This window comes from Gadus morhua, chromosome 5 (genome assembly GCF_902167405.1).
Source record: "Gadus morhua chromosome 5, gadMor3.0, whole genome shotgun sequence".
Classification (NCBI taxonomy): domain Eukaryota; kingdom Metazoa; phylum Chordata; class Actinopteri; order Gadiformes; family Gadidae; genus Gadus; species Gadus morhua.
The window spans coordinates 12,462,766-12,476,120 of NC_044052.1; the positions used below are offsets into that span (position 1 = coordinate 12,462,766).

The following is a 13,355-nucleotide window of genomic DNA, read 5'->3' on the forward strand; positions in this document are numbered from 1 at the left end:
TTTCCATTGTTAAGCTCTACTTTTCAAGCTAAAGATCATATCAAACGAATTAACCCATAGGACTAAAGCGAGATGAGCATTCATTAAGAGCTTTAAAAGGGCTTGCTTCATAAAGCTGCCACGACCTGCCGACCCGTTTACCAAAAACCTGACCGGTCGAAATCCAAAACCCCACATTGAAACGAATTCCCACAAAATGGCCGCTGGAGGGTTCCTCTGGGGCGAAGCTGCTAATGACCCGTTGGTGTCTTTAAGGTATTTACTGAGCGGTACAGCCAACCACTGACAGCTTGGCTAGACAGCGACAGCCCTGAAAGGCCACGGAGGGTTTACTGCTATGAAATCAACGGGAGACTACCTCATGCTGTCTGTCATCGGGAACGGGATACGCTGTGATTACGCACGGCAATTAGAGTTCTTTATTACTACACAGCATTCCTCGCTCGGCGCGGTTTGATGTGCGCTCCTCTTTGTTGTGTGTTTGTGCTCTGCTGGGGATTAATAGCATGTTGACGTGTTGTGCAGCCCTTCATTACCACCTGCCCTCCCCCTGTGCCAACAGATGACTCTGGTTCTGATAAATCCAGACCCGGGGGACCCGCTGGACCACATTCGGACGTTGGGCCGGATAGCGTGTTGGGGAAACTAGGTAAGAACATCTGCCATCAAGGCTGGGGCATTAGTGAGACCGTCTGAGGGCCCGGGGAGGAGAGCATTGTTATTTACCTTCAATGGATGAATGGATATCACCGACATGAGCAAACAGGACAAACGGAGACAAACGCTGCCAATTCCGATGTAGCGAGGCCAAATATCTTTGTGTCAGATTCCCCAGATCCGACCAAATAATTAACGCTGCTCAGGCCGGAAAGCCTTAATTATTGATCGGTTAGCGGCTGCCAGACAGCTGTTTCTGCGCACCAAGTCTTTCTCCTCAAAGCCAATGTGTTTTCCACCAAGAGAGTCGAGAGAGGACCTCTTTGTGAAAAGAGGCTAAGGAGTTCATGTTTGATGCGGTTTTTATTTATGGAAGCACTAAAACTACCCATAGCGCCTCATTGGAATAAATCTCCCTCTCCCTCTCCCTCTCCCTCTCCCTCTCCCTCTCCATCCATCCATCCATCTCTCTCTCTCTCTCTCTCTCTCTCTCTCTCTCTCTCTCTCTCTCTCTCTCTCTCCTCCCTCCCTCCCTCCTCTTCTCTTCCCTCCCCCTCTCTCTCTCCATCTCCCTTCAATCCCCTCTCCCTCTCCCCCCTCGCTCTCTCCCTCTCTCTCTCTCTCCCTATCCCTCTCTCCCTCTCTCCCTCTCTCCCTGTCTCTCTCACCCTGTCTCTCACATTCTCTCTCCCCCCTCTCTCTCTCTCCCTTTTCTCTCCCCCCCTCTCTCCCTCTGCCTTTCACCCCTCTCTCTCTCCCTCTCCCTCTCACCTCTCTCTCCCTGTCTCTCTCCCTCTCTCTCTCCCTAAAGCCCGCCCCCGCTTCACGCAGCCCGCCAAGATGAGGAAGCGTGTGATCGCCCGGCCGGTGGGCAGCTCGGTGCGTCTGAAGTGCGCGGCGAGCGGGAACCCGCGGCCGGACATCGTGTGGCTGAAGGAGGAGCGGCGGCTGACGGAGCGGGAGGTGGGGGCGGGCCGGCAGAAGAAGTGGACCCTGAGCCTGCGGGGGCTGACCGCCGAGCAGAGCGGCCGCTACACCTGCAGGGTGTCCAACCGCGCCGGGGAGATCAACGCCACCTACAAGGTGGAGGTCATACGTAAGTACCCTGTGGCTGGAGGGACCGCCCCGATCCCAGCGCCTTAGGGAGCGCCGAGGCCGCCGACCTGATGTGCAGGCTGTCCTTTGGGTTAATGAGCCTCAAAGGACGTTCACACCAAAAATGAAGACGCGGCGCCAATCTCTACAAAGAGGCGAATTTTTCAGCTGAAAAATCTGCGAATTGATCAATGGCGCTGGCTGAATACCTGGTTCACGCGAAATTCATGTGATTCAACTCGCACAAGTTAAAATATTTTGTTGTGACAGCATATCGGCGTTCAATCCCTGAAGTCCAGATTGAACCGCAACACCGAGGCGAAGTGAATGTTGCCGTTTGCGGACTCCCGGAGCTCTATAATATCTATGAGATTTTCTATAATACCTATATAATGTATAATATCACGGCCAAAAGCTGTGTGCGCATCCGGATGATATTATGAAACCTAAAAGACCGCGTTGGGTTCTCCAACGTCTCTTGTACTCCCACAACAAGTAAAAACTCGTAGTGCTGGTTGTCTCGGCGATGGTTGACAATGAAATGGCGTAGGGAAACGTTTCTGTTCCCAAGAGAGCCCCTCCTCCTCTGATATCACAAAAGTGTTTTGCTGTGAAAGCACAGTCAGAGCGCTCGGCAGTCCCTCCATCCTGGGGGGTTGCCGGTTTGGATCCCCAGCGGTATTGGTCCCTGAGAACTGAGGCCTCACACGCTCAGGCCAGATGTCCTCACCTGTAAACATGCTTCTTAACAAACGGAGGAGGTCGGCTGTCCTTGGACACGGTGGGTCTGGTGTGGACCGCGCTGGAAACCAATCTTAGATGTTTGAAGGGAATAACAAATGCGTTGCAATGTAACGCAAACGTGGCCATAAGCAACTTAAAGCCGGAGCTCGAGGGGATCAAAGTCGAGCCTTCGCCTGCAGTGGAGGCTCGACTGAGACGTCCAAGTTCGGTCAGGTTTACGCGTATGGATGAATGTGTGTAATCGCGTATATTAGAATCCTACTGAGCAGGCAGGTCTGAGTGAGGCCTTGTGTTCTGGTGGTGGGGGTTATTGTCGGGAGGGGGGCGGGGAGAGAGAGGCTTTTCAACCCAGGGACCCTCCACCCAATCTGGAGCTGATTAAAGACCAGCTGTCTGCCAAACCCCCAGAACCCCCCTTCCTCCTCATGAGAATGTGTTCAGCACAACCAGGAGCAGAGAGAGACGGAAACTAATCACACGTCCTCCTTGTGTTACATGTGGTTTTCTGCCTCTCTGTCAATTACAAGCCGTGAGCCCGGGGCGGGTAACTACCGCCCCGGTCTCCACGCAGAAGGCCCGCCATGTCACACCCATGACGGGGGCATCCTAACCATGGCGATCCCTCTCTCTCTCCCCCCCCCCCCCCCCCCCCCCCCCCACAGAGCGAACCAACTCCAAGCCGGTGCTGACGGGCACGCACCCGGTCAACACCACGGTGGACTATGGGGGCACCACCTCCTTCCAGTGCAAGGTGCGCAGCGACGTCAAGCCCGTCATCCAGTGGCTGAAGCGGGTGGAGACGCACGAGGAGAGCCGCTACAACACCACCATCGAGGTGGGCGACGACCACTTCGTGGTGCTGCCCACCGGGGAGGTGTGGTCGCGGCCCGACGGCTCCTACCTCAACAAGCTGCTGATCACCAGAGCCAAGGAGGAGGACGCCGGCATGTACATCTGCCTGGGCGCCAACACCATGGGCTACAACTTCCGCAGCGCCTTCCTCACCGTGCTACCAGGTGAGTGCAGCGTGGTGATGAATTCAACCGTCTACTGTTGCTATTTGTGATATTTTGTGATTGGAGGTATAAGGTGAACAAAACAACAACATTTTTGGGGGTGAAACCTTTTATTTTACATTCTGCGTAACTGGTTTCTGTCTTTTTTAATTTCAAGAGAAACCCGTTTATTTTACATGGAAGGCATTTTGAACACACGACTAGCGATGTCATTTTTTTGGCCCCGCAGCATCAGATTCAACAGATGCCCTCATGCGTCCTCACCCCTCCTCTCCCCTGACCTCTCCTCCCCCAGACACCAAGCCTCCCACCCCGCCCATCTTCGCCCCGTCCTCCAACTCGCTGCCCTGGCCCGTGATCATCGGCATCCCCGCCGGCCTGGTGTTCATCCTGGGCGTGGTGCTGCTGTGGTTCTGTCAGAACAAGAAGCACTGCCCGCCGCCCGGCCCCCCGGCCCCCCAGGGCCTACATGGCCCACACCCCCGGCTGGCCTACCGGGACCGGGAGAGAGGCTGCGCCGCCCCCTCGTCCGGCTCCTCCAGCCCCGAGAAGGAGTGCTCCGTGGGCTCCATGAACTACGAGGAGTACCTGGCCCAGCAGCAGCAGCAGCTCCTGCTGGGCCAGGGCAGCTCGGGGCTGGCCACCAAGATCTACCCCAAGATCTACACGGACATACACACTCACACACACTCCCACGTGGACGGCAAGGTGCACCAGCATCAGCACATCCATTACCAGTGTTAACCCCCCCCCCGCGCTCTGTCACAGGGACCGCTGTGGTCTTGTGAACCCACACCAGCTCTGGAGGTCTCAAACCCACCAGGGCAAAGCTCCCTCCTTTGTTTTTATAGACACCTTTACCAAATCTGTGCCAAAGTCTTGCTGCAGCGGGGCATTGATGGCTGTGCGTCCGAGCGAGCGGTCCTGTGATTGACATGTTGGTGGTCAGTGATGCAACGCGTCAGGTTCGCTGCTTTCCCTTCCCTGCTCGTCACCATGGTCACACCACTAAAGAGAAAAACATTGGATTCCTCCGGTGCACTAAAGGAGTCGGTGCTGTGTCTCGTGTGTGTTTCCAGAAGCAGACGAATCAATGCTAAGATGTGGATGGATTCCTGTTGGTGTGTCTAGTGGGTTTTTCCACCTTCTGCTCAAGTGAAGTTCAAAAGGGCTCCTTTAAGCTGTTCACTTCCACAACTGTGTGCATGCTCCATGGTCGAGGTAATTCAAGTGGTACTGAATATTTTTACAAAAAGGGCTGGTTTAATGCTCCTTCTCAGGTATCCCTTTGTTAGCGTGACATGGTGTTTGTAATGCCCGTATGTTAAAAGCCTACCACTATCCTCACAAAGCAGAATTTAGCCCTCTTTAGATGTATGTGAACCCTAGGACTGCAAGGGATATAATAAAAAATGTGTTTCCATGTTGTGTGATTAGACACCATCTACATTCTCCATGACCTTCTTCAGTTGGTTGAGCAAGAACATCAAATGTTTTCCCCGCCAAATGATTACCAGCCAGGGTAGAAAGTGTTTTGGACTGCAACCCTACCCAACCAATTTATGAAGCTCTAGTTGTTTATATCCAAATTGAGTCGTATTTAATTTATTTGAATAAGAAAATGTATCAATAGTTTATTTTTCAGAGTTATGCATTTTACACATCATTGTAAGTTTATTAAAGTATACTGTAGTCCTGTATAGTATATATTTGAGTATTTTTGTCAAGATAGAGTAATCACATGTATATGGAAATGTTTACTGTAGGTATTTTAATTTGTTGTATGACAATCTTGTATTATACATTTACTCAAGTATAAAATCTAAATCATCTATTTTGATGATTTAGCCGTTCGATTAAATGACTTGAAACTCATTCATCCTTCTTTTGAGCCGGCTAGTGAAAGCCTCATGAGTTCTTTACACAACAGACTCAAACCTGTTTTGTTCCCACCTGTTCACATCAGGATCAGAACTCCTGTTTTCATCTCCAAGCGGTCCAGGTGTGGATTTTGCGTTTGTGACGGCAACAACCCCCAATAGATAAACACCAGCGGGAAGACAAGCAGCCCAGCCTCCATTCATACTGGGCAAGAAGAGACGAGCCGGACTGGTCTGAAGAGGGTGACACAGGGGGCAGCCAGCCATCAGTGGGAGAGATAGCTCAGGTGAATAGATACTGTTCAAATAGAGGACCCTCACAGTCCCCTTCACATGAGGGATGGACCCACCCTGCAAGGCGACACCCGTCTTCCCGCATCTTTCCCTCCCTCCTGTTTAAGAAAGTGAATCGGTGCCCTCGCCTCCGCGCGGCCCAGCACCTCATTCACCTCCTATCCAGCTAGGATTTGCTTTCACCGTTTAGGAAGTGCATTGTCCCGCTGCGAGGCCGCTGTGACGGGGCAAAGAAGGGCAGCATTGTGTCGGCCTGCTCTTGTTTTGCATTAGTAGGTACTGCAAGCCGGGGATGAGCTCCAGATGGAAGACTATAGGTTGAATAGATGGTTTATCTCCCCTCTGAAAGGCTCAACATGATCCAACACATGTATACATTGAATAGGCTTCGTTTTACCCCTCTGTGAGATTACCTCAACTTTTATGTATTGTGCTGAATACAATTATGCATTCACTGTTACTAACCACATGCATAATGTTTCACAGTAAGGCAACACTGCCACCTTGAGGTGAGGCAGCCCCAAACATGAATGAACAACAAAATCTCATTCTTTAACAGCTTTATTATAATCAAGTATGCAGCACGTGTAAAACAGACTTACAAAGAGATGAAAACTTCTGACAGTTTAGAGAAACAGGGTTAGAAGAGAAGAAATGATACTCCCAAGAGTAAAATCTTAAAATCAATATTTGATTTTAAGATTATTTCATTTCATTCAATTCAGCAATATCTAGTTTATTAATTTAAAAAATATTCTATAAAGACATGAATATAAGACAAACAATGATGAAAAAGAAGGACAAGGTTGTCAGCCCGTCTGGACTTTGGCAATGAGTTCGTCACACAGGTTGGTGAGTTCGACCACCTCCTTCACCTGGAAAACAAAGCACACATCAGCATCCACAGACGTTTCCGACGACACCCTCAGGAGTCCTGGTGCGCGGGCTCACCTTCTGATCGTAGTTGCTCTCCAGGGCCTGAGACTTGAGCTGCTCCCTGCGCAGTTGGGCTTGAAGTCCGGACACCTCGGCCTTGAGCCGTGAACGCACCTCCCCCGTTTCCTCATTAGCCCTGAGGACAACACAAACATCTCATTGATCTACACACACCCACACCCATAGTATAGTAGAAGAGAAACGCCGGTACTAGACACACTTGATGGCGTATCAAGTGTTTCCCCTCCGTTTCCATCCAGCAGCAGTGCTGCTTTGTGTGCATGTGTGTGAGGTGCACCATCTTGATGTGCATAATGCACAGTATTGATATGCGTGTGCACAAAGCTGATTTTCTTATGTTTGTGAAAAGGCAGTGTTCAGTCGAAGATGTGTCACCATCCCAACTTCTGGGATCATAACACGGTGGGTCCCGTCTATACAATCAAATATTTAAGCTACTTTCTGTATTGAAGTCACTTGTGCTGCATTAACTCTGCATGCTCCTTACTTCAAGTCCGGAGCAAATCATGGGACGAACAGTATCATCATGCCCTCTATTTTGCGGTTCAGTATTTTCCACAATATTGTGGGTGGGGGGGGTATGTGAGGCACCTATGATATAAGTTTATAAATAAAACAAATAGTATTGGTACGCCTAACATGATTTCTCCAAAAAAATAAACAGCTTAGTTTGCATGGCTGACCGCAGTGCCACTGGTAGTCCAGCGGTGGCGCAGTTCCACTGCTGGATGCATGTGGGTGAAACACTGGCTCTTACTTGCTGATCTTCTCCTCAGTGTAGGACTTCAGGGTCTGGTAGCGCTGCTCCTCCTTCCTGATCCGCACCAGGTACTCCTGAGCACAGCCTTTGAGGGTCTCCTCGTTCTAGGAGGTGAAACGATACGCGTTAACACGGTGTGACCCCTTTTTGAGGGAACACTGGCAGAGGGGGGGCAGGCCTTGGGGTGCTGACCTTCTTGTAGCTCCCCAGGGCCACCTTGTACTTCTCCAGCCTCTTAAAGAGCTCTGAGAAGCTGCTATCCAGGGCGCTGAGCTCCTGGGACACCTGCTCCTTCTCCGCCAGGGCACTGTTCAGCTTGGCCTGGGCCTGGGCGCGGTCCCGCTCCCGCTGCCCCTTCCAATCCGCTGGGGGACACAGATAGTTAGACCAGGGATAGACACTCACATTTTAAGTACTGGCCCCAGCGACCACCACCAAGCTCCAAAAATTGTTGGCCAAAATACATTTTTGGCGGCCTAAATGTGAACTGCAAGATGTACAGGTGATGTAGTGTTGGAAGTGGGAATGTTTGTTCAATGACTTTTCTTGGCCCTGGGCCATGGTTAATGTTGAACCCTGCTTCACAAGCGTGTTTTGGAGCAATCTCATCAGCCGTGTTTCAAAGCTGGGGCCCAATGAGAGGCGGGTAGAGACTCACCAATCATCGTTGGGATGGTTTGTTCAACGCCAGAAAATACTTTTCTATGGGATGGAGGGAGAAAAGGTATTAAGTACAATTAGAGATTTAAAAGCTGCACAGACAGCTTTATCAATTTGTACTACAGCCAGTTTAATATGATTTAAAGGGGACAAATTATGCCACCATGTGCGAGTGTCATTTGTATTTAGAAGCCGTTTTGAAAATCGGCGTCTTCCGACATCTAGATGGACACGTCGCCCACTAATGTCAGAAGACGCAGATTTTCAAAAGGGCTTTTAAGGGCCAATCACACTCACACCTGGTGGTATAATATGTCACCTTTAACAAAAGACATGGCAACGGTAGAGGACAAAATAGCAATATATATATTATATAAAAAAGACCATCAGCAAATTAGCAAAAAAACATGTAGAATGCAGGGATTACCTCAACTCATGGTGATCCTCGTATAGCTTATCATATTTTAAAGTCAGCAACGCCTCCGTTTGCTTTGCCTACATGAGGGGGGGGGGGGGGGTTACTCAGCATATAAACAGTACACAAATAAAATGAAGTACAACAAAAAAGTTATAAGATACCACTTGAACAAAAGCCATTACAAAATGGAACTCCATTTAACTAAATTTGCAATAAAGATGATTTGAATCTGCTCCTAATAAATGGGGCAAGTTTTTCGGTCCAAACGAATCAAATCAAGGTTTTAGTTTGCGGGCCTACCTCTGCCCGGACCCTGGCAATGGCTGCGTCCATGTCCTTCTGACTGTACTTCAGGACGTCGATGATGGCCTCCTCGGTGCTGGTGGGGGGAACCAGACTCTCCAGCCTGGTGTGGTTCTGGACCTCAATCTAAACCAAACAAAAACCGATCACTTGACCTGACACCGTGGGATCACTGAACCGAAAAAAGACTGACATTAAGAGAGCCTGGGAACCCACGCCGGTGTCAGCTGGAATTCAAACACTATTCCATTTAAAATAATTTGGGTTCACTGGCTCTTTAAGCATCATGTGACTCACTCGTGCTGCTGGGACGTCAATGAGCTTGAAGTCGTCCATTGTTGGCGGCTGTTGTACCGTTCTTTCCGACTCCAACCTAATGTGAAAACACAAGGACAGGGAATACGCTTAGGAAGGTGATTATGAGATACTGAGGTAATGAGAGCAGCAGAATGGGAAGGGAGGAGGTCCGTACCGAGAGGCCAGGGCTGCAGGCCGTGGGGGGTTGATGCTGACAGTGGGGGCGCCGGCCTTCTTTGGACTCTCCCTCATGAGTGGGTCAAACTTGAGGTACAGGGACTGCTTCCTCAACACCGACTCTTTGAACTGTGAAGCAGGAGAGGAGGAATTCAGAACTGAATCCATGCAGCAACACACGATGAAAAAGCAAAGTACAAAATGTAACCTCACGTTGGCTGAGCCAAACTGCTCCAGGTAATCCATCTGCCCATCGAGGTCACTTGCTATGACTAGGAGGGAGAAAACAAGGTCAGTACACAGCAATAGACAGCAACATTTCATTACCAATTCATACAATTTATTATTCAACAGCATATTATTTAACAACGATTTTAAGTTTCTAAAATGTTTACCATCCACGTTAAGAGAACATGGACATATACACACAGTACACAAACAAGACCGCAATGTAGGACACTCACATGTTGATCCTGGCACAAACTCCATGTTGGTTTCCACCAGGAGAGTCTGTGAAGTCCAGTCATGCTGCTGGCCAAAGTCCGAGGGCTCAGGCGTACGGCAGACCGCCTCACGCTGAAGCCCCAGGTCTGGGGCTGGGATGGACATTGGTTCCTCTTGCTGGGGAATTTCAACCTAAAAATTGTGACATGTAGCTTATAGTTCAGCAGCCCTATGCATCATAAAACATAAATGGTACGCTTATGTGAGCTGTCCTTACATGAACATAACCGTCTTCCGTGTTGGTGGCGAGACCTGCAGCGCTAAAGACAGCAAACACAACCTAATTAGTCTTTCAGTTTTTCCTACTTGAGCAAAGGTTCCACCGTTTTCAAATATGCAAATCAATACAGAAATAAAAAAAAGGGAAGCGTACCAGGGTGAGGGTGCCCGGGTCACCAGCTGTGGGAATGCCGCCGCGGGGGCGGGCAGCTGCTCGGTCACAGCGGATACCTTGGCCGCAGGACTGGACTTCACACCACATGGGTTGTCCATTTTTACGCTTGCGCCGAAAGGATTGAAGTTTGGGTCATCCAACTTGTCGAAGTCAAAGGAGTAGGTTGCCTTGGGGAGGGGGGTGTCGACCTCGACGCCAACGTCCGCCACGCACGGCTTAGTCGGTGGCGCCGGCCGTACCTCCAGCGTGGGCTTTTTCCCGGACGCCTTCGCAGTCGGCGGCCGTTTGCCAAACTTCTTCGGTTGTGGCTTAGGTTTCACCTCGGCGCCGTCGTCAAAGTTAAACTCTAGTTTGACGGACCCTACCTTGATCGGGGGGTCTGCTGGTTTTACTGTGGCTTCAGATTCGGGAGCCTTTGTGATGTCATTTGAAATGCCATTGTCCTCCGCCGTGGTGGATGGCTCCTTCTGCACTTCTACGATATTCTCTGGGTTGGTCTTCACTGGAGAGGCTTGTGGGGAGGCTGGGTTGGTCTTCACTGGGGAGGCTTGTGGGGGGCCTTGGTTGGTCTTTACTGGGGAGGCTTGTGGGGGGCCTTGGTTGGTCTTTACTGGGGAGGCTTGTGGGGGGGCTGGGTTGGTCTTCACTGGGGATGCCTCCGAGGGGCCTGGGTTGGTCTTCAATGGGGAGGCCTCTGAGGGGCCTGGGTTGGTCTTCAATGGGGAGGCCTCTGAGGGGCCTGGGTTGGTCTTCAATGGGGAGGCCTCTGGGGGGGCTGGGTTGGTCTTCAATGGGGGGGCCTCTGAGGGGGCTGGGTTGGACTTCAATGGGGAGGTCTCTGAGGGGGCTGGGTTGGTCTTCAATGGGGAGGCCTCTGAGGGGGCTGGGTTGGACTTCAATGGGGAGGTCTCTGAGGGGGCTGGGTTGGTCTTCAATGGGGAGGCCTCTGAGGGGGCTGGGTTGGACTTCAATGGGGAGGTCTCTGAGGGGGCTGGGTTGGTCTTCAATGGGGAGGCCTCTGAGGGGGCTGGCAGCAGTTGGCCGAGGGGCACATCGTCAGGGATCTTTGAGCCGGTTTGGAAAGGGTCAATGGCGTCCAGGTAGTCAAAGTCCATACTGTAGACGCCTCTGGAGTGAAGCGGGGCATCCTCCGCCGATGGGGCGGCGGCCGGAGCGTCTTCCTGAGTGACGTTCAGAGACGCTGCGGCAGGCGGTTGTTTGTCAGGGGTGGCGATGGAGGATTCCTGGTCCTCGAGGCATGAGTTCTTCATCACTGTGACCACGCTGCTCTCCGTGGAGCTTACTTCAGCCAGGGAGTTTTCCACAGAGCGGTTGAAGGGGAGGGTCTCGTCCAGGGCCGACTCCGGTTCTCCGGCCTCTTGGAACGCAGCCTCAGGCTGGTTTGGGGATAATGGAAGGTCTTCAATAGACGGCCGCGTCGGGGACAAGGCAAACTTTTTGGAGCCCGAGAAAGGATCCATGGTGTCGAGATTGTCAAAGTCCAGCAGATAGCCTCCTGTGCTTTTGATGGGCATTTCGTCGTCAGGATGTGACAAATCGTCTGTTTGGAAAACAAATACGGTTACATATCCCAGGCTTAACTACAAAATAAAAAGCAAGAACAAATGTGAATTTTTTTTACCATTATTTTGTCCAGCAACGGTCTCAGTCGCCTTTTGCGGTGTTGTGCTGGTAAAACACATCAAGGGGTCAATATCCAACATATATGCCGTAATTCCCAAATTTCAGCAAAATAAAAAAGATTATGTTGAGGACATACTTTGAATCCAGCCGTAAGGAATCGAGCGCCTTCATACACTCAACCAGGTTATCCATCTTCACAGACTTGGATGGAGACAGAATTCTTTTAGAGACTGGGTCTCTTCTTGGAGTCTGGAAACAAACCTAGAAGCAACAGGTTAGGTAGAATGAAAATGATAGACGTTAATTATTCCATTATAAAATATGCATGTTTTTAACATAATTGCAATTACAAAGTGTTAATGCCTGTATTATTCCATTAGGTAAATCAGAATAACAACAATTGTGTTTTTTGACCTCCTCCAAGCTAACCTTTCCACCCTTTGGCACAGTCTTGTTGGGTAGATTTTCAGTTTGCCGAAGAATAGATTGCCTTCCAGTTGGCTGTTCAATGGCAAAAATGTCGTCACTTGAACTGGTGCGCTTTCCTCCTCGGTGGACACCGAGGTTCTCGTCATTGACAGGAACGGAACCCATCCTTTGGGAAGGGACACAGATGCAAAAATAGTATCTTAAATCATCTTTACCGTGGATCAATATGGCTGTCCACAGATGGGCCCCATCTACTGAAGTGGCCGTGAGTCTATGATGACAAAAGGTAATCCTAGTTCATCCTTTACATCGATTCGGTACCACTACGGAGTTCATTGGATAGTATTGAATGTATATCCAAAACTGATTAAAAGATGATTGACAAAGTTGTGATGTGGCTTCATATTCCGATATTTCTTCATAACGTCGTCATAAAGTTAACTTCAAGGCCTTCTTCGACGCTGCCTCAAATAAAGAAACAACTGAATTGTTATAAAAAGTAAAAAGGATTGTTTGGTCTGACAATCCTTTTACTTTTTATAATGATGACACTAAATACATGTGTATCGGTAATTGCACAAGTCAAATGATCCCAGCATCCAGGCGTACACTAAAACTAACGTACTCCGGTATTGACCAGTGCGGGATAAATGTTGTTTCTGCATTGTATTTAATGGAACAACCTACCTTAAATTAACGGTAACGGTTGTCGTTGTCTGTAATGTTCGCTTCCACGCAGACAGCAACACGAACGAATAGCCCCGAAGAAGGCACCTGAAAGCCCACAGCCAACGGTTCGTATTTTTAAAGTCATGAAATGAACCAATCAAACAATTTGAAACTCTCGGCGGAAAAGCTACGTGGTGAGATGTCCAATAGGCTTACAGAACGGACATGACGAAACCGAATGTTGTAGCTTCTGAGTTAATCGATGGGTGGCAGCATTGAGTCAAAACAATTGGTTGTGCACCTCATCTTAATAAAGCATATTATATCAGCCGTCGAATTGATTAATTTGCAAGGATTTCTCGACACACTATTTTATCCCCTACAAATTATGTACTTTCAATCGTAATGTAAATTGATCCATCGCGGATCTATGTGCCTCACACACCTGCAAATCACC

General features: G+C 49.7%; 2 protein-coding genes across 4 annotated transcripts in view; one reads left to right on the plus strand and one right to left on the minus strand.

The window, feature by feature from the left end:
- LOC115543976 (fibroblast growth factor receptor-like 1) overlaps positions 1-5,373 on the plus strand; it is a 30,046-nt gene extending 24,673 nt beyond the window's left edge. The window contains exons 4-7 of the mRNA XM_030356701.1: positions 563-649; positions 1,469-1,753; positions 3,159-3,512; positions 3,808-5,373. Of these exons, the coding sequence (XP_030212561.1) occupies positions 563-649; positions 1,469-1,753; positions 3,159-3,512; positions 3,808-4,256 (1,175 nt within the window). The 3' untranslated portion in view covers positions 4,257-5,373. The remainder of the gene's footprint in view (positions 1-562; positions 650-1,468; positions 1,754-3,158; positions 3,513-3,807) is intronic.
- Positions 5,374-6,231: 858 nt separating this feature from the next.
- On the minus strand, positions 6,232-13,058 carry tacc3 (transforming, acidic coiled-coil containing protein 3). 3 transcript variants are annotated; one of them, XM_030356659.1, is made up of 18 exons: positions 12,917-13,058; positions 12,230-12,395; positions 11,937-12,061; positions 11,799-11,845; positions 11,173-11,717; positions 10,136-11,028; positions 9,980-10,022; positions 9,723-9,894; positions 9,472-9,530; positions 9,257-9,387; positions 9,082-9,157; positions 8,782-8,910; positions 8,491-8,558; positions 8,062-8,105; positions 7,596-7,768; positions 7,401-7,507; positions 6,638-6,758; positions 6,232-6,561 (listed from the first exon to the last, which is right to left on the minus strand). In XM_030356659.1, exons 2-18 carry the CDS (start codon positions 12,392-12,394, stop codon positions 6,496-6,498), a joined length of 2,964 nt encoding a protein of 987 aa, XP_030212519.1. In that variant the 5' UTR covers position 12,395; positions 12,917-13,058; the 3' UTR covers positions 6,232-6,495. The 3 variants fall into 3 exon arrangements, with proteins under 3 accessions (XP_030212519.1, XP_030212518.1, XP_030212517.1); XM_030356658.1 differs by having other exon boundaries at positions 10,136-11,100; XM_030356657.1 differs by having other exon boundaries at positions 10,136-11,717.
- Positions 13,059-13,355: the final 297 nt, after the last annotated feature.

Coding starts and splice junctions, on each gene's coding strand:
- tacc3 (XM_030356657.1), bottom strand. CDS start 12,394: ATGGGTTCCGTTCCTGTCAATGACGAGAACCTCGGTGTCCACCGAGGA. Junction 12,062..12,229: donor CTGTGCCAAAGGGTGGAAAG/GTTAGCTTGGAG, acceptor TGTTGCTTCTAG/GTTTGTTTCCAGACTCCAAG. Junction 8,911..9,081: donor TTGACGTCCCAGCAGCACGA/GTGAGTCACATG, acceptor TGTTTGGTTTAG/ATTGAGGTCCAGAACCACAC.